This window comes from Gymnodraco acuticeps, unplaced genomic scaffold (genome assembly GCF_902827175.1).
Source record: "Gymnodraco acuticeps unplaced genomic scaffold, fGymAcu1.1, whole genome shotgun sequence".
NCBI lineage: Eukaryota > Metazoa > Chordata > Actinopteri > Perciformes > Bathydraconidae > Gymnodraco > Gymnodraco acuticeps.
Window position 1 is genome coordinate 371,789 of NW_022991934.1, and position 27,926 is coordinate 399,714.

The 27,926-nt window shown below is 42.8% G+C and overlaps 1 protein-coding gene across 1 annotated transcript in view; it reads left to right on the plus strand.

Moving 5' to 3' along the window:
- The window catches only part of arrdc1a (arrestin domain containing 1a), a 55,488-nt gene that overhangs the window by 15,866 nt on the left and 11,696 nt on the right, over nucleotides 1-27,926 (plus strand). Inside the window, exons 4-5 of the mRNA XM_034200279.1 lie at nucleotides 5,692-5,846; nucleotides 11,776-11,958. Of these exons, the coding sequence (XP_034056170.1) occupies nucleotides 5,692-5,846; nucleotides 11,776-11,958 (338 nt within the window). The remainder of the gene's footprint in view (nucleotides 1-5,691; nucleotides 5,847-11,775; nucleotides 11,959-27,926) is intronic.

Sequence of the window (27,926 nt, forward strand, 5' to 3'; positions counted from 1 at the left end):
AGCGTGCTTGAGAGGGGCGGGACTGCAGGCACGGCTGCAGTGCAGGGAGTGGAAGCAGAGCGCTGAACACACACGGCTCTTATTAAAACGGCGCTTTCTCACCGGAGTACTTTCCCCCGTCATTCTTAAAGTACCGATACTAATGAAACGGAGGAATCGTAACGTTTTTAACGGCAGGGTATCGCGGTACCTTTCAAGTATCGGTACACCGTGCAACACTAGTCTGTACTAGTGTAGGAATTTGGCCATGGGAGGCTGGGCTACTCAGGAGTTGTTTCTGAGCCGCATCTGGCCCGCGAGCCGCCATTTGAATAGGCCTGATGTAGGGAAATGTGTCCCGGCCGCACCGATATTCTCATTTAATCAAACAGACTTACACATAGCAAACATGAGAGTCATCAGGTGTGTTCATCTGGTATCCTGAATACTCTGGGTAGGATATTTAGCTGATTAGAGTTACAGTTTTTTACACAATATTGTCAATACATTCTCTGCCGGCTGTCTCTCGTTCATTGGCAGGGCGTTGCCGTGGAAACGCTTTGATCTTTGAACACACCTGTCGGTCGTTCACTAAATCCAGTGGTAATCTAAAGATGTTCAGAAACTATGCAGGAATGTGGTACAATAATCCAAAAATGTAATAGATAAACAGTTAAAATAGTCAGCTAAAAGTGAGCTAACATTAATGATATGTACCATAACAATACAACTAATGCTATTAATACTTACTCAGTGGAGGTAATATTAGCATCGGGACGCGCACCCAAGTTTCAACCCAACCCAACCCAAGTCAACATTTCTCGGAATTTTCTAGTTATAAAATGCTGCTACTGAACATGACTAAACAAAAACTCAACACGGTCCTGTAGTGCGTATACATGTCAGTGCAGTTTGACCTGATAATATAATAGTTTCAATCATGCGTGTAAAGCAAACCTTTGTTTTGTCAACATATCAGACAGGTTTCTGTCCATCAGACTGCATGTGTTTCATTACCAGTCTGATTTAGTTGCCGTGAGGTCGCCGTGTTTCCAAATCTCAGCAAATGCTTTGGTGAAAACATTGTTAGACTGACTGCTGTAAGTGAGTGTGCCTGATGGCAGCACTTTTCTTGAATACTTTAGAGCATTGGTGTCCAAACTGTGTTCACTGAGGGCCAAATACAGAAAAACATATGCAGTGCTGGGCCCCCCACTAGAGGTGAGGTGTATTGCCTCATAATTTCAGTTATAAGTTAGCAAAATTAATCAAATGTAGGTAAATGATGCTTGATACTTGAATATGTTTTAAGAGAAAACCGCTTCCATCACAGCTCTCCAGAGGTTGTTGTTTTTATTACCTAAGACTTGTTAGAAAATGTTTTAGATTTTAATTGACTGAATTTATTTAAAAAATTGGCTTATTGACACATGACTAATACGGAAGTACCATATAAGACAAGCACACGTTTTTGGGGGGCATATTCTATTATACTTTAAAGAGCCTGTGACAGCCTCCCAACAACTGTTGTGCAATGAAATATTGGGCTACTAGTCATCTCGAACCGTCAGTTTAAAAAAGAAGGTGCGATACTGTTCCGATAAATATCAATAATTTCGAACATCGCGGGGAAATTCCTTCGACTCATTTTGAAGTTTTGGGGGAAGCCGGAAGTGACGTCAATGCGGGAACGCTTCACTGTGCGGCGAGAGAGCCAAACACGGACAAAGTGTGTTGTCATGCGTAGAAATGGTGAATTACTGAGTTTAGGCACGTTAATAACGTTTTAATGAAGTTGACTACAGTATATTCATATTTGTCAGTGCTTTCATGTCAATTCGGCGAACATAAACATAAATGATCGTGGTGAAGATGATGATTAAATTAGGATTAAAAATCGTTAGTGAGAGCTGCTGAATTTCCTCCCGTCGGATGTGATATAAAAACAAATCGATTATTTTTGTAGTTGTAAACTCAAGTGGATGAAACTACATTTATTAGTGCTTTCATGTCAATTCGGTGAACATATGATACATTAAATGATCGTGAGAATGATGATTAAAAATCGTTTGTTTGAGCCGGTCTGCATTTCCTGATGAGAAAACAAACCGATGCTTTTTGTAGTTGTAGTACACCAACATGGATTAAACATGTGTTTTTTTTACCATAATGTTGGCGAAATTCATGGATAAAATGCACGGATTATTATTATTATTATTCCCACTCCGATCGGGACACTAGGTCCACCGTTTCCCCGCAGCGAGGCTCCCCCCGTTGACAGTTTACGTGGGCTGGGCTGGGTGCAGTGGCGGACTGGCCATCGGGACGAATCCCGATGGGCCGGTACCGAAGTGGGCCGGTCGGATAAGTCACTAGCACATCCCCCACTCCCTCCGTTGACAATTCACTAGCGGTACCGAAGTGGGCCGGTCGAGAGTCCCGGGATGATTTTTAGTCCCATTCCACCACTGGCTACATGACCGTATGATCGCCCATATTGACGCACCTAATTCCTAAACTTCTAACCGATACAACATAAACCGATCCTTCAGCCTCATATGAGCTCTCAGACACGTTCAAAATTAAACTGTCATCCTGTCTGAGCTTGCTGCTGTGTGCGCCATCGTGCGTTTACATGCAGATGCTGGGATCCGGAACGGTGCAGCTGGAGCGCTGTGCCCGCAATGACGTCACACATAATTTGGCGGGACTTGAAGAATCCCCGAGAAGATCCAGAATATGGTCAACATTGAAGGGCAGATTAATGGTTATCAAAGTACAAATATCCAAAATCAGTTCAGTAACAATTTTCAAGTGGACAATATTTACTCAAATTGATGGGTTTGGATGATGGGGGAAACTTGTGTCACAGGCTCTTTAAGAATTTGCTGCGGGCAATCTAACGGCTTCAGCTTGTCCCAGGGCCGTAGTTTGGACACCCCTGATTTAGAGACACAAATTAGAGCGAGTATTGAAAATGTTCTGAAGTAGAGCATTTGTCTCTCATGCCACTGGTTCTCCTAAAGTTTTCCATCTGCCACCACCACTTCCTGTCACCTGACATCTACAGTGAGTCAGCAGCTTCTGTTCCACTTACTCATCACAGTGCAATCTGGAGAGCACTCCCTCATGACATCAGCAGATGTTTGACAACAAAAAGGGAATTTCTCATTGTTATTCTGAGACACTGAGTAGTGACCAAATCATTTTTTTATAAATGTTTTTTAGATAATGGGACAGTTAAGTTGGATCATGGTAAACCTTTTTGTTTCTTCTGATATTCCAAATAATACAAACTTGTGATGTCATTTGTACATTTGTACAACCCTGCCCTCTTTAAGTTTCAGAGTGTTTAACTATAGTGTGAAAGAGTGTATCTTTGTTTAGCCTTTGTAAAGAAACTCATGTGCCTGACATCGTTTGGCAGAAGGAACACCACAGAAACTCAAAAGCAACCCAACCAGTCTTTTTACTGTCGGAAAATCAGGGCACTCTCTGGAGGAATGTTTTTTGAAGATTTGTTTTTTTAACATTTTCACCTTCATTTGGAAGAGTGGAGTAGAGTTGGTTTAATTTCCATTTTCGTTTGTCCGGTGTTTAAACTTTAAACAGAAACACTAGATGGTTTGGTCTGTGTTGACAATAGTTTCCTCTACATCAGGCTGGCTGCCATGTTGCCTGTGGATTTCTGCGACTAGTTGTGTAATTTAAAGTCCTATGTGTCACAAGTTAATTTTAATCAACGTTCTGTTGATTTATCTAGTGTTTGTTACGTAATCTCGGTTGGTGGCCTTATTTTAGTGTGTAAGTTACTTAACTGTAAGAGAATATTTTAATCTGATCTGTTTATAGAGTTTCCTATAGTTTCTTAGATTCTGTGATACTGCAAACATGTGTTTGACTTATCAGTCAAAGACTCCTCTGTAAGTTGAGGTCACAGGTCAAACGCTTCTCCTATATCCGTGGGGGAGGGTTGAGACCTGGCTGCATCTCTTTGAGACAAGGAGATTATTGTCTCCCATTTTGCTATTGATTAGGTAAACGCGGGCTTCTGGGGGCCCGCCTCTCCTCATGTTGATGCGTGTTGGGTCTATTCTGGGGCAGAGATCATGATGGTGGAGCACGGGACAGTGTGAAACTAAGTGATCTCCCCGGCCGTATTAATGTACTGTGATCAATAAAACTCTCAGTGCTTTGGCTAACGACGGTTCCAGACTCCTTCATTCTACCTCAACATTGCAACAACAGAAGTTTATCTTCACATTAACAACATTTTAATTCCAGTGAGGGCTGCTGTGCCAACAGACTCATGGTGCTTAATGTATAGAGCACTGCATTAGTAATTACCAATATGACATTGTGATTCAAATCACTTGCGTACCATGCTGCGAATGGATCTGGCCCTTCCTACATCCAGGACATGGTTAAACCGTACACCCTAGCGCGTGCACTCCGCTCTGCATCAGCCAAACGGCTCGCTGCTCCCGCACTGCGAAGGGGACCCAAGTTCCCATCAGCAGAAACACGTGGGTTTGCTATCCTGGCTCCAAAATGGTGGAATGAGCTCCCCATTGACATCAGGACAGCAGAAAGCTTACACACCTTCCAGACTGAAAACTCATCTCTTTCGACTCCACTTCCAGCGATATAATTACTAACAGAGCACTTATATACTAATAAAGGACTGGCTTACCTAAAGCCAGTTGAGTAGCACTTGAAATGTTTTAGCTCTATGAAACCTGATGTACTTATATGATTCTGTTTTCTTCAAGTTTGTATCTTGTTGGTCGAACGCACTTATTGTAAGTCGCTTTGGATAAAAGCGCCAGCTAAATGAAATGTAATGTAAATCATATTTGTTTGATAACGCAATAACAAAGTCTCACAGAGTTCATGGGTCTGTTCGATCGAGGAGACAAGATAAGATGGACCTCTATTGATCCCAGCAGGGAAATTCAGTTGCAATAGAAGCAACATAATTAGAGAGTACACATGAGAATATACACAGGGATGATACCAATACAAATAAAATATTACTAAAATAAGAATAAACACTATGAATAGAAAAGACAAAAATTACTTGAGTCAAACACTGATCAGGTGAATGTACATATATACAGATATGTAAACCAAGGTAAATATACATACATTTAAATGTGCAAGTACCAGTGCGTTGAAAGTTGTATGTTTATACAGTGCTGATATTATTATTGTTCAGTGCAGGTTATTTGGGCTACTTTGTTAACCCTTGGTTGTGCAGCCTGTACTCTGCAGAGCAGTGATGAGTCTCTGGCTGAACGAGAAGACATAGAGTAGAGTTTGTCTCAAAGAACACTAGCCCCTAATGTAGAGACAAGACTGGAATCGGGGGGGGGGCAGTCTGAGGATGGACTCTAACCTGGGAGTAAGCAGTATTGTGGCATCATCTGAAGACACTGGTCTGAGAAGTCCAGGCTATACATATATATATGTTCTGTTTGTTTACATTGCATTGTCATCCTTTAACCTGTGAGTCATTTATTTCATTAAGATGACATGGTCAACATTTGTGTCCATAATTCCGTTGCACAACTATCAAACTTTCTAGTGAGCAGGGGCTGCTTGAATCCAGTCAAGAAGATAAAAAGGAAACTGCAGACTGTGTAAAAACTGTCAGAACAACTCGCTGTGTAAGTGTGTATTTGCTAAAACATGTTTGTGTTCTTTCCACAGAGTCTGCCCCGACATCTTTTGAAGGAAACTATGGAAGGATCATTTACAGAGTGAGAGCTTTTATCAACACTCCACGCTTCACCAAGGACTACAACACAGAGAAAGCTTTCTACCTGCTGTGCCTCCTAAACCTGAACGAAGTGCCCGACATATGGGTGAGAAATGATCCGACGTGTGTAAATGTTCAGTCCTCGTCTGCTTAGACCACTACACAAGGCTGATCTACATGGACATAAACCGACCCCCATCCTTGTTCAATACATCCTCTATATCAGCGTTTCTCAAAGTGTGGGGCGCGCCCCACTGGTGGGGCGCAGAGATGTGATAGGTGGGTCACGAAATACAAAACAAAAAAATATTTTTCTTTTAAAAAAAATAAAATTCTTATTTTTTTTTTTCACACTGGGGTGCAAAACGCATTAATGAAAGCGACCCTCTACCACACAAAACAACACCTGTAAATAACTCTAATTTGTGTTCTTTGAAATTGAAAAGGATATTGCATTGTGTTTGTTACTTTCATTGCAGTTGTATGTCTTAAGTGTCATTTGGCATGCTTTTATTTTGAAGGCGAGTTTAAGCTGTTGACAGTTGTTGCTATGGAAACAAGAAACGTTTCACAGCAGGCGGAACCTGTCATAAAGTCCGCGATAATAAAGCCCACCCATTTAGAGGCAAGATATGATTGGTCAATTGTACCGTCATTTGACATTACTCTCTCGTTCAGTTACTATAGCGGCCCTCTGTGAATTCATAGCTGGACGTCCAATCAGCTCCTGTCTTCACAGACTCGCAGAGAGGAGCTTCTTTCATTTAACCCTTCACATTCAAACAGAAACTGAATAGGCAGATTCAAAGGATTTATTTATTTGGAAATGTTATTTTAAATACAATTTAATCAAGTTATTATTTGTAAAACTAATGACAAATATTACTAAAAACATATTTAAAAAAGATATATAAAGAAAAATATATATTTTTTTTAATGTTTTATAATATTATTTTGTAGAATCTCTTAGGCCCTCAGAGACAGGCTCGCCACTGGTAAAAATCTCAACAGCGTTGCAGTCGGGAAGAAAAGCAATGTGGAGCGAGAGAGAGAGCGAGAGAGCAAGAGAGAGAGCACAGCTTTATCTATTTAATAAAGTTGTAAAAAATAAAGTAAGAAATCATTCCAATGTGTACTATAGGACAGTAAAAAGTTTAAAAGGGGAGGGATTAGTAAAATATGCATACATAAAAAGAATGAATGCTAACTATAAGATAAGAATAAACAAGTTTAAATGATTTGTTGAGATCATATTCTAAAGATGTTTGGATTATTGAAAAGTATACAGCTCCCTTTCATCTGAGTGTTGAGAGCTGTATCCATAAATTCATGTTGGGCTCAAAGTAGGGCTGCTCGATTATGGCAAAAATCTTAATCTCGATTATTTGGGTCAATAATTGATATCACGATTTAAAAAAACGATTAACCATTTACTTTGAAAACATCAATTTATTGAAGAAAATCATTTGAAAAATATGTTTTTAACAGTTGATGACCCTGAACTTTAAGTATAATTCAACTGAAAAACCTATTTAAAAAATAAATAAAATCGTTTTATTTCGATTATGTTGTTTTCATAATCGTTGCAAGCCAAAATCGTAATTGCGATTAAAATACGATTTAATTGAGCAGCCCTAGCTCAAAGTGCACCAGATTGATGCATTTAACTTCAACATTTAAAAAAAGTCTTCCTGGGGGTGCATGCCCCCGGACCCAGAGGATGTGACGTCCACCACCAAATAAAGCAGGTTCAAATAATTAAATTGCATATATTTTATTTTAGTAAACACTGAAAACGGGTCCCACAGACCCAAACAGCACTCAAAGGTTAAAGGTAGCATATAATAATGTTAAAATGTGCTAAATATATACACTGCAAAAAAACAAAAAAGAGGAGTAAAAGTAGCTCACAACTTGTTTTATTTTTTGAAAGTAGCTCTCATCCTAAAAAAGGTTGGAGACCCCTGTTATAGAACGATACATTTGACAATTTTAAGCTTGTTCTACCATTTTATTGGAGCGATGAGGAACAGGTGGGGCTTGAAAAGGCCCACCTCTTCAAAGTGGGGAATGACAGAAAAAGTTTGAGAACCACTGCTCTATATGAAGATGCATGTAAAATGGACAGCCTGTGGTTTGTGGTGCTCGAGCAATTTACACAACACCATTCATCCCTTCTGTGTCTGCGTCCATAGTGCAGTCTGTCAGAATGCTTGGTCAACCTGGCCACGTAACAATCATTATTTCCCTCCAGATTATGTTTGCTTTTGATGTATTACAAACAGTGTTGGGGAAGTTACTTTTAAAAAGTAGTGTTTGCTCGTTACTCGTTACTTCTTTAAAAAAGTAATCCCTTACTTTACTTAGTTACCCTCCAAGGAAAGTAACTTTTTACGTTACTCGTTACTTTTACGTTACTTTTATGTTGCTCGACTTTGGGCAGAACCCCATCTCTGTTCCTAAATGTGTAGGCTTACATAAAGTTCTACTATGGAGGACATAACAGATATTTCTTTTGTGCTCTTTATTATAAAAAAAATGCCACAGAGCGCTTAACAAAACATTGGGCAATAGGCATCAACACCACCACTAAACAATAATATCAAACAATATCAATATAAAATCATAATCATTAAACAGGCTAGGCCCAAAATAGGTGCAAAGCTAGTGCAAATCATATTAATAGGCTCCTTAGGAACAACATGATGAAAACCTCAAAATGGCTCATGTGTCTCAAAATAAAACATGCCTCATGTAAATCCAACAGAAAAAGAATAACTTCAAAATGTCTTGATGGCTTGTGTAAATAAAATAAAATGGCATAATACAGCTTGGAAGCAAAGACATTTTAGCCAAAAATAAAATCAAGAACAACTTAAAGCAGGACTGGCCTCAGAATTAAAAGGCTATGTTCACTGAATATGCTGGCCCTTCTTCACAGTATGATGGCAGATAAAAAAGAGGATATTAGGCATAGGCTTGAGCTATGTCTACAGCATGGGTGGCAGGCAACCTATTCCACATCAGTACAAAATGTGTGATTATACCTCATCAGGAGCAGTCTTTCAAAACGTTTATCAGAGAGTCTGTTTCTTCTGGGGGTAAGCACAATACCTCCCAGGCTGAACAGCCTCTCCACCGGTGCACTGGATGGTGTGGCAGTGTTGTATTTCATGGACACAGCTTTCACTCGGGGGAAACGGTTGAGGACTTCTAACTCTGAGCCTGATCTTATGTACTCAAGTACCTCCGAGTCTGCGCTAATGGACATTGTGTCTTCCTCTTCCTCATCAAAAGAAAAAAAGTCATTCTCATTGGCGCTGCTGTGTGCGGCAACTTCTCGGTTTTTGTTCTCAGCCGGCTCTTCATTACGGGGTAGAGTGCGACACTCCGCGATGAGCAGCGCACGCGCCGCTTCTCTCCGCTCCCCCTATCCATCGAACTTTAAATTTCGGCAACGTCAAGGCAGCCAATAAAGCTTCACTGCTCTCCAACACCGGTGTGAATCGCGTCTTGATAGCCTAGGACAACATTTTATATAGAAGAAATAAGCCTAGTTTTCAGACACACGACTCACTAGAGCTCTATCAGGGGAGGCATAATGCATTTATCTTAAGAATATTTATTAAGAAATGTCCGTTAATGGATAGGCATATACATTTATATCATAGACATCGTCGGCTATATGATGTATATGCCTAGGCTACTAACTTTCAGATAGGCTATTAAGAATCGGCTTACCTGTACAATTACACCCGGTAGGTTTGCTGTCATCCTCGACAGTCCATTTTGGAGTGCCAGTGTCCTGGACATCTGGGTCTCCAGGGTTGGTAGAAGACTACCATAGTAGCAGTTGTCTTCCCCTTGCAATATATCCAGTGCTACTGTCAGGGATTTCAAAACACTGCAGTATTCCTGAACGTTTTACGATCTGACCATGGGCGCCTGTCTCCTGTTATCGGTATCTTGCTAAGTATCTTTCTGAAAGTGGGAGATTCAACAGTATTGATGGGCAACATTTCTTCGACGATGAACGAAGCTACAAGTTTGTCCAACTCTTGTTTAGATAGGAGAAACTGAAGTTTTAGCTGCTTTGGGCTTGGACTCGAAATATCATCATTTCCCCGGGGATCTTGAGCTACTAGATTCATGCTAGCATGTTTTCCTTTCAAATGCTTAGTGAGGTTGGCAGTTGAGTTAACGGCAGTGGACACAAGTTTCTGGCCAGGGCACAACGTACACCTTACACTCACATTTTTTTCCCTTAGTTTCAACAAGTTTGAAGTAATGGGAATACCTCCATCCCTCGAATGTTAGCGTTGGCTGCGCCTGCTTCTCGCTTGCCATCACTGCTCTTCAGTCTTCATGCCACCACCAGCGGCCAGCCTCTATCACGTACAGTGTGGAATGAGAGCTCGTGCCTAATGCGTAAGCACACAGCTGAGTAGGCAGTGTCACTGTCACTCATCCCTGGGAAAAGTAACGTTGCGGCGAATTGAAAAAGAAACTACGTTACCAAATTTTCCGTAGAAGCGCGTTACACTACTTTTTACCCGGAAAAAGTAGTTACGTTACTGTAACGCGTTACACCCAACACTGATTACAAATCATTTCTAATAAATCAGAATCAGAATACCTTTATTAGTCCCACAGAGGGGAAAGACTGTACTGTTAGATTTTACTTAGAAATGTCAAACGGCTTTTAAAAGCAAAATGATCACGTATGTTATTTTGATGTCATTTTCCTCCAATGAGCAGGAGAAGATATGAAAAGATCACTAATATGAAGTCTACACTTGTTTTCTAAGAGCCTTTAGCCAAGTATAGTGAGCCATCAGCTACAGCTGTTGTGATGTGCTGGCTACATTTTCTTTTTTTTCTTCAATTTTTTTTATCTAAACCCTTTCAGTATTAATATATTATTATATTTTAATAGTTAAACATTAAGAGTAAACTTTTGCCAGACCTTGGATTTTGGCCCTCCAATGAAAATAGCGTTATTATTGCCAATGTGTAGGCCATGGATGTATATTGAATCCCCCCGGACCCCCCTGCAGACGTTCTGTCTGAATGTTTATGTGCTACGACTATATCGCTCTGCTGTGCTGAAACCGAGTCAATATATTGGCGCTACGCCAGAAAATAACAGTTTCATTTATTTTATTATTTTAAATAATTGTATTTTCACTCAGAGTGGGGGTTTGAATACACTACAATCAAAATGTCAACATGATGCAACATTTCACTTCTTCCAGAAATACAAATGAATACATAAAAAATTAACATTCATAAAAATAGGAAACTAAAATAATAAATACATTTCATCCCCACTCATACTTGAGTGTTTGTACAAAACGAACAAACAAACAAAAATGCCCCCCCCCCCACACACATACACCCCAGACAAGCTTAAGATGGTGCTTAAGTGGTGTTTTCCAAGATGTTTGGATGCTGGGTGAAACAGTTTCACATGCAAGATATATTAAATGTGAATACACGGTATGTCTCAGGTCAGTGAAATTCCAAACTCACATATATTGTGTGTAGATAGGATGATATGCTTGTAATAAATCAGCAACATCACTAATGATGTGCCTGTGCCACCTATTATTTTGACCTTGGGCCAGCCCTGGGAAATCAGAAGCCCGCCCCACGGATTTAGGTCTGCCGCTGTGTCTGAATGTTGATGTGCAGATGTGCAAACTCTTCTTTCTCTTCTGCACACACACATTCTGCTGTCAGATTTAAAGTGCATCCTTTTAAAGTGTTTGGTAATTGGTTTCTGCCAACAACATAAAGCCAGGTTTTGTTTCACCTAATATTTCCCCATTCTCCAACCACTAATTGTCATTTTTTATTTTCTATTAGTACTGAATAAACAAACTTAATTCAATGAGTAATTTGTGAGCTATTCCAGTTTGGATTGAGCCCAGCCAGCTGTTTCCAACTGCGTCAGGTTTTGTGCTAAGCTATGCTAGCCACGTCTGGACTCCAGCCCCGACTGACTGATATCTATCTTGCCCTCCTCCATGCAGGAGCCCAGTTCCTCTGCAGTGACGCAGCAGTTCACCTACTTGCTGGTGAAAACGGGGACCGTGGTCCTGAAGGCCCAGACGGACCTGAAGGGTTACACACAGGGCCAGATCATCCAGGTGTTGGCCCAGATCCACAACCAGTCCGGGAAATCCACTGGCAACATGGCGGCCAGTCTGATGCAGGTACACTCTTTTATTTAAATGTTCCCCAACCATACCAGCTGGTAGTGCTCAGGGTGACATCATAGATCTTCCGCCAAATCCTAGTAATCCCAATATGGACTATTGATGTATTGATATTTGATTCCTGTTGGTGATTTCTTTGTTTAGTTTTTGTAACTTTTTTACCTTTTTGAAACATGTATTTATAAAACAGAAACAAGCTACCAGGAGATGGAATGATAAAAACGTTACTGATTAATATTCTTATATTATTAATCGATCAAAAGACTACGTTTAATGTGAAAGACCCCCAGAGAGAACTAAGGGGCCTAAGCATGTATTAAAGATTACAATTGTATTTATTTAATCGTTTATTTAGCAGGGACAATGCACAGTGATGAACACTTAAAACAATAAAATGTGTCAAGCGTAAATATGCCAGATTTTGATTTGAGCTAATTTCCATCCGCAGTCCCTCACATTAAACATTTAAGAACATGACATTTTACAAACATAGCAAAAACAATTACATGATATGCAAAAAGTGCAAGAGCACCATATGATAAGTATGTATCACATGGTAATACAATATAGCAGCAACGACATATAAAGTGCAAGAGGAGATACAAGAGCTACATAAAGTGCAAGAGGAGATACAAGAGCTACATAAAGTGCAAGAGGAGATACTAGAGCTACATAAAGTGCAAGAGGAGATAGAAGAGCTACATAAAGTGCAAGAGGAGATAGAAGAGCTACATAAAGTGCAAGAGGAGGTACAAGAGCTACATAAAGTGCAAGAGGAGATACAAGAGCTACATAAAGTGCAAGAGGAGATACAAGAGCTACATAAAGTGCAAGAGGAGATACAAGAGCTACATAAAGTGCAAGAGGAGATACAAGAGCTACATAAAGTGCAAGAGGAGATACAAGAGCTACATAAAGTGCAAGAGGAGATACAAGAGCTACATAAAGTGCAAGAGGAGAAACAAGAGCTACATAAAGTGCAAGAGGAGATACAAGAGCTACATAAAGTGCAAGAGGAGAAACAAGAGCTACATAAAGTGCAAGAGGAGATACAAGAGCTACATAAAGTGCAAGAGGAGAAACAAGAGCTACATAAAGTGCAAGAGGAGAAAACAAGAGCTACATAAAGTGCAAGAGGAGATACAAGAGCTACATAAAGTGCAAGAGGAGATACAAGAGCTACATAAAGTGCAAGAGGAGATACAAGAGCTACATAAAGTGCAAGAGGAGATACAAGAGCTACATAAAGTGCAAGAGGAGATACTAGAGCTACATAAAGTGCAAGAGGAGATACAAGAGCTAAATAAAGTGCAAGAGGAGATACTAGAGCTACATAAAGTGCAAGAGGAGATACAAGAGCTACATAAAGTGCAAGAGGAGAAACAAGAGCTACATAAAGTGCAAGAGGAGATACAAGAGCTACATAAAGTGCAAGAGGAGATACAAGAGCTACATAAAGTGCAAGAGGAGATACAAGAGCTACATAAAGTGCAAGAGGAGATACAAGAGCTACATAAAGTGCAAGAGGAGATACAAGAGCTACATAAAGTGCAAGAGGAGATACAAGAGCTACATAAAGTGCAAGAGGAGAAACAAGAGCTACATAAAGTGCAAGAGGAGAAACAAGAGCTACATAAAGTGCAAGAGGAGATACAAGAGCTACATAAAGTGCAAGAGGGGAAACAAGAGCTACATAAAGTGCAAGAGGAGATACAAGAGCTACATAAAGTGCAAGAGGAGAAACAAGAGCTACATAAAGTGCAAGAGGAGATACAAGAGCTACATAAAGTGCAAGAGGAGATACAAGAGCTACATAAAGTGCAAGAGGAGATACAAGAGCTACATAAAGTGCAAGAGGAGATACAAGAGCTACATACAGTGCAAGAGGAGATACAAGAGCTACATAAAGTGCAAGAGGAGATACAAGAGCTACATAAAGTGCAAGAGGAGATACAAGAGCTACATACAGTGCAAGAGGAGATACAAGAGCTACATAAAGTGCAAGAGGAGAAACAAGAGCTACATAAAGTGCAAGAGGAGATACAAGAGCTACATAAAGTGCAAGAGGAGATACAAGAGCTACATAAAGTGCAAGAGGAGATACAAGAGCTACATAAAGTGCAAGAGGAGATACAAGAGCTACATAAAGTGCAAGAGGAGATACAAGAGCTACATAAAGTGCAAGAGGAGATACAAGAGCTACATAAAGTGCAAGAGGAGATACAAGAGCTACATAAAGTGCAAGAGGAGATACAAGAGCTACATACAGTGCAAGAGGAGATACAAGAGCTACATAAAGTGCAAGAGGAGATACAAGAGCTACATACGGGACGGGTGGCGCAGTGGTCTGTGCGTTTGATCATCAGATCAAGGGGGTGTTGGGGAATTCCAGTTCGAAACCCGCTCCCGCCCCACTGCGTCAGGCCGTTGTGTCCTTGGGCAAGACACTTCACCCGAATTTGCTCCTGTGGGTATTGTCCACAGTAGATGACCATTACATGTATGTATGATCTGTATGTGTAATGTGTATTTGTAAAGCGCTTTGAGAGTCATTGATAAAGCGCTATAATAAATATAAGGATTATTATTATAAAGTGCAAGAGGAGATACAAGAGCTACATAAAGTGCAAGAGGAGATACAAGAGCTACATAAAGTGCAAGAGGAGATACAAGAGCTACATAAAGTGCAAAAGGAGAAACAAGAGCTACATAAAGTGCAAGAGGAGATACAAGAGCTACATAAAGTGCAAGAGGAGATACAAGAGCTACATAAAGTGCAAGAGGAGATACAAGAGCTACATAAAGTGCAAGAGGAGAAACAAGAGCTACATAAAGTGCAAGAGGAGATACAAGAGCTACATAAAGTGCAAGAGGAGATACTAGAGCTACATAAAGTGCAAGAGGAGATACAAGAGCTACATAAAGTGCAAGAGGAGATACAAGAGCTACATAAAGTGCAAGAGGAGATACAAGAGCTACATAAAGTGCAAGAGGAGAAACAAGAGCTACATAAAGTGCAAGAGGAGATACTAGAGCTACATAAAGTGCAAGAGGAGAAACAAGAGCTACATAAAGTGCAAGAGGAGATACAAGAGCTACATAAAGTGCAAGAGGAGAAACAAGAGCTACATAAAGTGCAAGAGGAGATACAAGAGCTACATAAAGTGCAAGAGGAGATACAAGAGCTACATAAAGTGCAAGAGGAGATACAAGAGCTACATAAAGTAACCCCTGTGTTTATCAAGGATGGTACAGTGGTGGTATGAATTTGGCTTTCGTTCAAACACCTTGAAAGCTCTCTCGTACAGCTGTTCTATGGGTTTCAGGTTTGTGGCACAAGCAAACGACCAGTTTGTAAAACAGTATTCAATATGGGATAAAATCATACAGTGGAGGTCTGACTTTGCAGCATCGACAGTTAAGAAGGGTTTCATTTGTTTAAAATGTTGCAAGTTGAAAGTTTAAATAGTATTTGATACTTTTTTAATGTGTTTCTTAAAAGTCAAGTTTGAGTCCAATATGACTCGAACTTATGACTAGTTCTATTCCTGCTCCGTTTAAAAACAAGTTGGATCCTACGATTTTGACTTGTCGTTTACTGAACATCATGCATACTGTTTTTTTTTTACGTTTAACTGTAAGCAAATGTTGTTCAGCCAGTGTTGAACCTTGTCCAAAGCATTAGAGAGACAAGATGCGATAATTTCAGTGTTTTTCCCGTGTACAAAGATGACCGCATCATCGGCATACATTTGCACATTCAACTCAGGACATACATTAGACAAGTCATTAATGTACAGAGAAAACAGTAATGGTCCAAGAATGGAACCTTGTGGAACCCCAACAGGGTTCACAAGGTAGGGGGATTTGGTGCCGTTGACCAAAACACACTGTCTGTTCGATAAGTAAGACTTTAACCAATGTATTGAATCTGCCGAAAAATCGAAAGAAGTCAGCTTTGTAAGGAGCACTTGGTGGTCAACAGTGTCAAAAGACTTCCTGAGATCAAGGAAGACAGCACCTACATATGGGCTCGTGTCCAACATACATTTAACCTTTTCCACAAAGACACAGTTAGCTGTCTCAGTGGAGTAGTGAGCACGAAAACCAAACTGCATTGGGTGGAGTGGAGCGAAACCTTTGTCTAAATGTTTGGTGATTAGTTTTGACACCCATTTCTCAGCTATCCTATACCTCATTCACACCAACGCAACTCCGGTTCAAGCTCCGTGCTAGAGCTTTTCAGGTTCAGAACCAGTTCTTCGGTTTAGCTCAGGCTCTTTTCACACCGCCCAGAGTCCGACTGGTAATGCATCGTTGCGTCATCGTTTGCGTCATGACGTAACCGTTTGCGTGCCTGCTTCATAAAGCCAAACCGCGCAGATGAAATCAGTTGCATTCATTTTTTATGGCTCTATCTGCAGCTTTTCCGGAGTCATTTCTGTGGTTTAGACTATATTCTTATAAAAAAAGTGTACTCGTGTCAATAAAGGTTTTTTTAAAACACAACTGCTTCCGAGGTCGGTCTTATTTCTTAAGGTGGACTGAACCATGAGTGTGGAGTAACGTTGTATCTTTCATTTAAATGAACTGTAACCTTCACCCAGGTATGTAACAGCTGTTCTCAAATGAACACGTGAAGTAAAGTTTAATTTTTATAGATTTATAGATTTATAATGAGTTATAATGAGAGGTGATCAACGTGAATGCTCAGGTTCCACCTTAACACGCAGACACGTTGCTTCACCATGAGCAGAAACCTTTATATTTACAGTCTATGGCAGAAACACTGAAACTCTTGTTAAGTTTCTCCATCGTTGTGTAGAAACTGGATAAAACGCGGGCTTTTTGTTGTTGTTCAGGAGTTGATCTGTCTCTGCCATGGATGTGTCTGCCCCCGCCTCGACGTAAGCGTGACGTATGTGGTGCTTTTGCTCTGGCCGGACAATTTTTTTGGTGCTTGAAACGAACCGGATTCCGGAGCTAAGAGGCTGCTCCGCTGCGGTGTGAACAGGAAAACCCGGTGCTTTTCAAGCTCCAGCTCCGAACCGGCCCTGAAACACCGTTGGTGTGAATGAGGTATTAGAGACACAGGGGAGGATGCTGATTGGTCTGTAATTGGACATTATTGCCTTATCCCCAGATTTAGAGATCGGTGTCACCGTGGCCACCTTCCAGGATGATGGAGCTTCCCTCGTGCTGATAGATTGATTTACTAGCATAGTAATTGGTTTTATTAGACCGTCAATTTGTGTCTTTATAAAGTTGGTGTTGAAATCATCTGCATCCCTAGCCTCAGAACCTCTTAACCCTCAACCTCTATGATTTCCTCCAGGTCAAAAACGGGGTGTGTATCCACAGTCGGGCTAGGTGGGACCTCAGATAGCAGGAAGAGCTTTGTAATGTCCAATGCACTATTTATGAAATACTAATTGAGAGAGCTGGCCAACACTGCATGGTCTTTTATTAGGGCATCATTGATTTGAATTCTAGAGCATTATTTTCCTGTTTGGTTTGTTTACCTAATAGTTTATTTAAGATTTGCCAAACGTTTTTACCATTACCTTTCGCACCTTCAATTATATTGATGAACAAGTTAGCTTTGACTCCGCGTGAACGCGCAAACAGAGGTGTAGGGTGTAGGGCAGGGGTCAGGAACCTTTTTGACTGGGAGAGCCATAAAAGCCAAATATTTCTAAATATATTTCATTGAGAGCCATATAGTATTTTTAACGTATAATAAATTAAATATGTCTTACTTTTAATGCGACTTCTGGTGCTGCATGGTTTTGCTGATGGCCTTGTAGTCTGGTTCATACGTGGTGAGGTTGAGCTTCATGCAGGCGTTGAGGCTTCCATCAGTTAAATGTGAGCGTAGGTTGGTCTTAATGTTCCTCATATGCGAGAATGACTGCTCACATGCATACTGTATGTAGAGCCAAACATGGTCAATACGGCAATACTCACACGCTGCATTGTGTGGTATGTCACAGGAAGCTCGTTCCAAGTTTTAAGAATCAGCTGGTCTTCAGGTTGAAGATTTTTCGTTTCTGTCCACTTGTGTTCCCTCGCCAGCTCTGCTCGCTGTCGCGTAAGACTTTCCAACTCTCCATTAAGTGACTTGAACTTACTCATCCACATGTCTGATGCCTTCAGGTCAGTAACTTCCAGCTCAAAGTCTCCGATAGAGACCCCGGGATGCATGTCAGGTCGATTTTGTCCACTGCACACTCATGTGGATGAGTGATGAACTTGAAAAGACCAGTGCGCGCAAGAAATTCTCCAAAACGTGCTTTGAATGACTGCAGGAGATTGGACGTAAAGCCAGCTAGCTGCAGGAGATCCAGATGTTGAGTGGAGTCACTTGCTAAGCATGCATCTCTAAATTGTTGCAGTCTTTCAAAGTGCAGAAGACGACCAGTTTCAATGTCCCTGAGAAAGACTTCCAGCTTGCTTTCAAATGCAAACACTGCTTGTTGAAGGGATGAGATTGTATTTCCAATACCTTGCATTTTCACATTGAGCTGGTTCAGATGGCCAGTTATGTCCACGAGATAGTGAAACTGCAGGAGCCAGTCAGTGTTGTCTAGCTCAGGATGCTTGACGCCTTTCATTTCAAGAAAAGTCCGGATTTCACTCAGGCAAGCTGCAAAACGGCTGAGCACCTTCCCCCTTGACAACCAACGCACGTTGCTGTGTAAAAGCAGACCGGGATAATGATTCCCAACTTCTTCTAACAGAGCTTTAAACTGGCGATCATTTAAAGCTCGGGCAACAATAAAGTTGACCACTCGAATGACCAGCGACATCACCTCACCAAGCTCCTGGCCACACGTCTGATCGCAAAGCGCCTCCTGCTGCAGGATGCAATGAAAACTTAGGATGGCTCTCTTTTCATGTTCACGGAGAAGCGCTACAAATCCTTTGTTCTTCCCCAACATACAGGGTGCACCATCAGTACAGACAGAAATAAGTTTATCCATCGGTAGTTTTTTTTTCTTTAGCAAACTCCATAAAAGACGTGAATAAATCCTCTCCTCTTGTTGTCCCTTTCATTGGCAAAACAGCCAAGCTTTCCTCACGCAGTGTGTCACCTGCAGCATACCTGGCAATTATACTGCACTGAGATAGATGGCTAACGTCTGTTGACTCATCTAACGCGAGAGAAAAGTATGTCCCGGCGTTTATGTCCTTAATTTGTGTTTCCTCGACTTGATTTGCCATCATGATGCTACGATCGTGCACAGTTCTTGCTGACAGGCGCATGTCTTTTATTCGTTTGATTATCTTGTCTTTATTTGGGAAGTCATCAAACAGTTCATTGACCCTTTAACACCTGTAGCGTTCGCTTCCATTCCTGCTAGCTCATCAAGCAGAGCAGTTCATGTGATAACCTCTCCGTTATTAATGGCTAATAAAGATTAGAACTCTGTTCTTAATACACCGCCTCCGACTCCCTTTTCCTGGCACTACAATATATTACATTTTTTTAGTAACGACCCCATCTCTGTTCATAACTGATGAGTTCCTCAGGAGAGAACTGTCCAGACACGGGAAACTTGTTTCTCCCGTAAAAAAGATGCTGTCTGGATGTAAGTCTCAGTTACTGAAACACGTAGTATCTCACCGCAGACAAGTGTATATGATACTGAACAATCGGAATGCGGAGTTTAACCTCCGTTTTTACGTTAAAGTAGATGATTATGACTATGTGATTTTGCAACATCATCAGTTATGAAGTGTTTTGGTTGCGGGGAGGAGGGGGCACACCATGAATGCCTGTCCGAGGCGCGGGGATCCGGCTCCGCCTGGTCCGGAATGAACCCGCAGCCTGGGCCGTCCAACGCGCCAGCGGCGGAGTCGTCTACCGCTGCGCCGGGACCACCCGCGGCTGCGCCGGGACCGCCGGCTGTCCTGGGGCCATCCGTTGCGCCGAAGCCGCCCGTGGCTGCGCCGAGGCGGACTGCCGCGCCGGCTGCCGGTGCGCCGGTTGTAATGGAGCAGCAGGTGGCTGCTGCTGAGGGAGGGGTGTCACCCACAGTGGTGGGGGGGGCCCCCCTCCGGAGGTGGCCGCTGCCCCCCCTCCGGAGGTGCCGCTGCCCCCCTCCGGAGGTGGCCGCTGCTGCTGACGGCAACGCTGCTCCTGTATCAGTCGTCAGGTGGCGCGCGATGTGCCATCTCGCACGCGGAGCGAGCGAGGGCGCACTGCACAGCGCGGTTCTGCTGCTGTGCCTGGCTTGCGGTGCGGTGGTGTTGCACAGGGTGTGGGTGATTATGTCCAGGAAAATGAGGTGGTGGTTTTGTGTGAAGCAGAAGAAAAGGGGGATGGGAGAAAAAAAGATTAAAAAAACAAATACAAATGGTGGAAAAAAAACCTGGAATAATCAATGCACCACAAGGTGATTTGGCAAAAAAAAATGTAGGGACAGGTGAAGTCAGTAAAACACAGGAGGAGGATATAGATAGGGAAACACATTTGGACAAAACAAGAGAGGAGAAGAAAACATGGGGTGAGAAGGTGGAGGTTGTTGAGATGGAGGAAGAGGAGGTGGCAACAGAAATTATAAATAAAAAAAGACTGCTACTAAACGCAGGAGAAATGAAAAGATGTATCAACCGTTGCAAAAAGCAGTAAAGTAGTGAGTGAGGGAAAGGAAGAAAGAGAGCAAGAACAGGCGGATGAGAGTTGGGATGATTGTGTGTCTGACAGCAGTGATGTGCCAGGTTTTTTGAGCAGTAGCCAACAAAAAAATGTTTACTCTGCTGAAATGATACAAAATCACCTGGTGCAGACAAAAAACCAACATAACGTAATCATAGAAGAATATTTCCCAGATTTGTCCGTGTTTTGTGCCTCAGCCAGACTCCACATGAGCCGGAGAGAGCGGTCTGTCCTGGATGAGCTGGAAATATACAGACTAAAAAGAATTGTTACTAAAGTAAGGAAGCAAATGGGCAGCGTTGATTTTAAAAACCTCAATGTCTGTGTTTAAGTTATTTGTTTTTCTTTTTGATTTTAACATCTCACTCGAAATGGATACTTTTAGAGCGGGAAGTTTAAATGTAAATGGAGTCAGAGAGGAAAGAAAGAGGGCTTTAATATTTCAGATTGCAAAAATAAAACATATCGATGTCCTCTTTTTACAAGAGACGCACAGCGACGTTTTTAATGAGACGGACTGGAGAAAGGAGTGGGAGGGGGAAGTCATTTTAAGCCACAACACCTCTCTCAGTGGGGGGGTGGGGGGCTTCCTCCTCTCCAAGTCTTTTAGTCCTGTCTCTCTGGAGGTCGAGCACTTTATCAATGGGAGGTTGCGTTTAATAAAAGCACGGTTTGACCTTTTTACAGTTGTTCTTATAAATGTGTATGCTCCAACAAACGGTACAGAGAGGAAGCTGTTTTTACTCAAAGTTAATGATGTTTTAAACGGTTGTGCCACGGAGGATTTCTTATTCTTGGGTGGGGATTTTAATTGTACAGAAAATGCATCTTTAGATCGCAACCATGCAGAGCCGCATCCAGCATCCCAGCATGCTCTGAGGCAGCTGGTCCACTCCCACGGCCTGGTGGATGTATGGAGGAGGATGCGCGCAGACAACAGGCAGTACACCTGGTCCCACATCAGAGAGAATAGAATCTCATCAGCTAGACTACATCGTTTTTATTGTTTCAAGCATCATTTTAATGTGCAGCATATCACCTGCTGGTTTTACGGATCACTCTTTGCTTTTATGTAATGTTTGTATTAGAAATGTTTTACCCAGAAGTGCATATTGGCATTTTAACTCGGTTTTAACATTTGATAAACATTTAAAAGAGGCCCTTATTTATTTATGGAGTGTTTTTAGGCAGAGGAAGGGAGATTTTAGCAGTCTTAGGCAGTGGTGGGACCATGGTAAGACTGAGATAAGATTGCTCTGCCAACAGCACACCCTCAATGTCACACAAGACATCATTAGATCTATGAAAGTCCTGGAGAGTGATATAGTGGAACTAGAAACAATAAGTGAGACCATAGGTGATCGACGATATATTGAAATCCTCAAAGAGAAAAAAATGGCTTTAGCCAACCTGCTGGACGTTAAAGTTCAGGGTGCACTGGTCAGGTCCCGGTTCCTCAACACCAATGAGATGGATTACTAGCTTACTTAGATACTAGCTTCTTCTTCGGCCTGGAGAAAAATAATGGGCAGAGGCGAGTGATCCACTCACTGCTGTCAGACACAGGGCAGGAAATAACAGAGCCAAGCCAGATCAGGAGGCGAGCTGTGAGCTTTTATTCCACCCTCTACACAAGTGAGTATGAGGAGGGGGAAACTCTGAAGGGGTTCTGCAACGAACTACCTCAGGTCTCCGAAGAGACCAACTCACAGCTCGAAGGGCCGTTAACGATCCAGGAGCTGCAGACCGCCCTGCAAGGCATGCAGGGACGGCGGGCTCCTGGTATCGATGGCCTCTCTGTAGAGTTTTATAAAGCCTACTGGGACGTCTTGTCACATGACCTTTTAGACGTTTTGAATGAAAGTCTGGCCTCTGGCTCGATGCCGATGTCCTGCAGGAGAGCGGTGATCACGCTGCTACTAGCTTTTCTTTTTAATGACTGATTTTAAATGCCATTTTCTTAATGTCTTTCATTTTTTGTTTTTCTTATAATGTTTCTTTTATTATCTTTTACTGTTTTTAAATGCCTTTGTCTGAATGTCTTTCATTTTTGGAAAGCACCTTGAATTGCCTGGTGCTGAAAGGTGCTATATAAATAAACTTGCCTTGCCTTGCCTTGCCTTGCCTTGCCTTGCCTTGCCTTGCCTTGCCTTGCCTTGCCTTACCAAAAAAAGGAAACCTGCAGGACATCAAAAACTGACGCCCTGTGTCTCTGCTGTGTGTGGATTACAAACTTCTGTCCAAGGCTTTGGCCACCAGGCTGGGGAGGGCTGTGGAGCAGGTCATCCACCGGGACCAGACCTACTGTGTGCCCGGCAGGTCCATGGTGGACAATGTCCACCTAATTGGAGATGTTTTGGAGGTCTCCAGCTCATTGGGCATTAATACTGGTCTTATTTCTCTAGATCAGGAAAAGGCTTTCGACCGCGTTGAGCACAGCTTCCTCTGGAAAGTAATGGAGAAGTTTGGGTTCAGCGCTGGTTTCATAGCCAAGATCAAGGTGTTGTATAATAAGATTGAGAGTGTGCTGAAGTTCAACGGTGGGCTGTGTGCTCCTTTTAGAGTGTGTAGAGGGGTGCGGCAGGCTGTGCTCTGTCTGGCATGCTCTATGCACTCTCCCTAGAACCCCTCCTCAACAAAATACGCTCCAAACTGCAAGGGCTGTTTTTACCTGGTTTTAGTGGAGGCATGGTTTTATCAGCATATGCAGATGATATCATTGTTTTTATTAGAGACCAAAAAGATAGACATTTTAGTTAACATCGTGAGGGATTTTAGTTCAGCATCGGCAGCGAGGGTGAATTGGAGGAAAAGTTAGGCCCTCGCTGTCGGTGAGTGGAGTGGCGGTCTCCCAGTTCTTCCCCAGAACATGATATGGAAGAAAGATGGGCTAAAGTACCTGGGTGTGTTCCTGGGTAATAAAAGCATAGTCCTGAGGAACTGGGAGGACGTCATAGGAAAGATAGAGGGAAAGCTGTCCAAGTGGAGGTGGCTGCTCCCTCAGATGTCTTTTAAAGGTAGAGTGTTGGTTTTAAACAACCTTGAGGCATCCCAACTGTGGCACCGTCTTACCTGTGTGGACCCTCCCTCAGGCTTACCTGTGTGGACCCTCCCTCAGGCTTACCTGTGTGCACCCTCCCTCAGGCTTACCTGTGGGGACCCTCCCTCAGGCTTACCTGTGTGGACCCTCCCTCAGGCTTACTAGCCCAAATACAAAATAAGTTGGTAGATTTCTTTTGGGAGGGTCTACACTGGGTGCCACAGGGGGTGCTGTTTTTATCTAGAGAGGAGGGGGGACAGGGCCTTATCCACCTGGCCAGCCGAACAGCCACTTTTAGGATACAGTTTTTACAGAGGTATCTGACCGGCCCGGCTGATTTGGTGTGGAGAGATGTGAGCAGCTGCATTCTCCGACGCGTGAGTAACCTGGGGCTGGATGCTGCTCTGTTTTTAACTGATTCAAATGTTTTAAAGTTAAGTGGGCTACCTCCTTTTTATCAGGGTGTTTTTAAATCTTGGGCACTTTTTAACCATAAAAGGTGTCCAAAGGCTGACTCTCTGTACTGGTTGTTGAAAGAGCCTCTGATTCACAAAGTCAGGTTGGACGTCAGCAGCAGCGAAACACCCGGCCTGACGGTGGCGCTGTGCCGATCCAAGACCCTGTGCCTTCATCAGCTGGTTGATGCAGTGGGGCTGGAGCTGAGCGATGCCCGGGCCTTGGGCTCTCTGCTGGGTCTGCACTCTGTCCGGGTGGCCGAGAGGATCCTACAACTCTGGAGCCAGATCCTCTCCCCTGATGAAAAAAGACTGTTAAGGAGCTACGGACAGGGAAGAGCCAAGCCGGACCCAGCAGACCCTTTCCCGGAGATCTACCTGAGCCCAGGGCTCGGAGAACTGACCGGCCCCCTGCTCAAGGTCGCAAACCAAGGACAAATGACCATCCACACAGTTGACAAGAAAACAATATACATGAACATTGTAAAGACGACCAACAAAAATGCACTGAAGGACAGGGCCTCCACTGTGTGGAGCACCAGACTGGGTGCAGGAGGCGGACCAGGTCCACAGTGGAGGATTTTATACAAACCTCCCATTAAAAAAACGTACTGCCGACCTCCAGTGGAGAATTTTACACGGTGCCATCGCCTGTAATTCTTTTATCTCCATTATTAATCCTGCTGTTTTTAACAAGTGTCCATTTTGTGGTTTTAGAGAGACTGTTTTCCATGTTTTCACAGAGTGCAAGAGACTCACGGGTTTCTTCTCTCTTTTAACATTGGTTTTTAGTCTTTTTAGTATAGCTTTTACCGAGAGTGTTTTTATCATGGGGGCTCCATATAAAAAGACGAGCAAGGAAAAGTGGCAGCTCCTGAATTTCCTCTCTGGCGAAGCAAAAATGGCCATTTATTTAAGCAGGAAAAACAGGGTTGAAAATAAGAAAGGGGAAGAGGCAAAAGCGATCTGGCTGTGTAACATCAGAGCCAGACTCTGGCTGGAGCATCGTTTCTATAAACACATTGGGGACTTGGACGCTTTTACACAGCGTTGGTGTTATGAGGATATTGTGTGTTCTGTTGTGGATGAGGATTTGCACTTCGCACAAGTTTTTAAGACATAGGTTTTAATGTATTATTTTAAGTGATTTGTTTTTTATTGCACAATGAAGCACTTTATTTGAAGAATGTATAATTGATCATATGTAAATAAAGTGTTTTTTCAAAAGTCAAAAAGTCTTCTTCTTCTTGTGTAACTCTCACGTTTGATGCGGCACCGTTCAATCGCCTCAATCGTGTGATTCGCGCCGCGTCCACCGCTTCATGCTCGACGTCGGAGTGAATTTGCGTCTGTCCATTGACTCTCTGCATTGACTTTACATGTAATCGTGCCGCCCCCAAATATCGCATCGCGTCCGGTGTGAACGCAGCATTAGAGTTCTTTAATCAGAAAAAATTAGATGTGATATTTCTGCAGGAAACGCACAGTGATAGCCTGAATGAGACGGACTGGGGAATGTGGTGGGGGTGTCAGTATGTACTCAGTCATGGCTCAAACCTTAGTGCTGGAGTAGCTGTTTTGTTCTCCCCCTCTAAATGTTAAGATGTGATCCAGCACAGAGATAGTGGAAAGTGGAACTGTTAGAGTTATTTTTCACTTTTATTAATGTGTATGCACCCAATCAGGGCCCTGCACGTGTATCTGTGTTTCAGTTATTAAAAGACAAGCTAGACACTAGTGTACAGGGGGAGTGTGTTATACTGGGGGGGGACTGGAACGCTTGCACTAATGTCACTTTAGACAGAATAGGACGGGAGCCGCATCGTCAGCCGTCCCTTTTACTGTCACAGGTGATAAGAGAGGCTGACTTAGTGGATGTGTAGAGGATGAAGCATCCTTCTGTTAAACAATACACCTGGATGAGAATACTAGATGGGGGCGTCAGTGCAGCCAGGCTAGACAGATTTTACATGTCGACTTTTATTATTCGTGCAGTGAACTGTCACATCCAACCTGTTGGTTTTACAGACCATCAGCTAGTTTCTTTAGATTTGGTTTTATCCAACACAGAGAAACCTAGATCGTTCTGGCAGTTTAATGTTAACATTTTACAAGATTTGATTTTCTGTGAGAATTTTAAATTGTTTTGGATCAACTGGAAATCAAAGAAAGAGTCTTTTCCCTCCCTGAGTCAGTGGTGGGAGGTAGGAAAGGCTCAGATTAGAGTGTTCTGCCAACAGTATACAGCCTACTCCACTGCAAACATTAGGAGAGCTATAGAGCAGTTAGAGAGGGAGATCAGAGAGTTAGAGAGTGTGTCTGCTCGAAATATAGAACAGTCCCTCCTAAAACAACAACAGCTTAACTATTTTCTTCAGGAGAAGGCCAAGGGAGCTCTGATCAGAGCCCGTTTTTACTTCCATTAGAGACATTGATGCACCAACCACCTTTTTCTTCAACCTGGAGAGGTCTGTGGGCCAAAGGAAGCAGATGGTATGTCTGCGTCTCCCCGATGGACAGGTAACCTCTGAACCTGCTGAGATGAGGAGGCATGCAGTGTCCTTCTACACGGACCTGTTCAAAGCCGAAGGTTGTGACGTGGAAGCTGCCGATGAACTTCTTCAGGGTCTTCCACAGCTGAGTCCAGCTGAAAGTGACATCCTGGGCTCTGACATTACGCTGGAGGAACTGACCTCTGTGGTGACACAGATGGCCGCCGGCAAGCCTCCCGGCATAGACGGTTTACCTGCAGACTTTTTATAACATTTCTGGAGTATTTTAGGACATGACTTGCTAGACGTATTGATGGAGTCCTTTGGGAAAGGGACTCTTCCAGCTTCCTGTAGGCGTGCAGTGATTTCACTGTTGCCTAAGAAAGGAGATCTAACCCTGCTTAAGAACTGGAGACCTGTGGCTCTCCTATGTACGGACTATAAGATACTGTCAAAGGTCTTAGCAAACAGACTGAAGTGTTTTATTGAACTTCTTATCGGTACTGATCAGACATATTGCATCCCTGGCAGATCAATTGTGGACAATTTGTTTTTGATGAGACACTTTTGATGTTTGCAAACTGTATAATATAAATGTTGGTATTATTTCTATTGACCAGGAGAAGGCGTTTGATCGTGTGGATCACACTTTTCTGGCTGCCACTTTGCAGGCTTTTGGTGTTGGGAGCATTTTTTGTCCAGGGTGAAGTGTTTGTACAGTGATGCATGTTGTGTTGTGAAGGTGGGGGGAGGGCTGAGCAGACCTGTACCAGTTAAAAGGGGGATCAGGCAGCACTGCCCTATCTCAGGCCTATTATATAGTATTGCCATCGAGCCGCTTTTGTGCAGACTTAGAAACCGTCTGAGGGGCCTGTGTCTGCCAGAGTCAGCTCAGGCCCCCCCGGTGGTTGTATCAGCTTATGCTGATGATGTCAGTGTTTTTGTCCAGGGTCAGTGAGATATCCCATGAGCTACAGGACAGTTTAGCTTTGTACAGGAAGGCTGCTTCAGCCAAAGTTAACTGGGAGAAGACTGAGGCAGTTTTGGTAGGTCAGTGGAGTGTAGGAAATAGGCCCAGTCTTCCTGGTAACCTCAGCTGGGGAAACAAGGGTTTAAAGGTCCTGGGAGTTTGGTTGGGGTCTGAGGACATGGTGGCACAGAACTGGGAGGGATTGCTGGGAAAGGTGCAAGCTAAGTTAGCCAAATGGAAATGGCTGCTACCCCAGCTGTCCTACAGGGGGAAGAGTTCTTGTAGCCAACAATCTGGTTGCCTCGTCTCTGTGGCACAGACTTCAGGTGTTAACCCCACCGCCGGG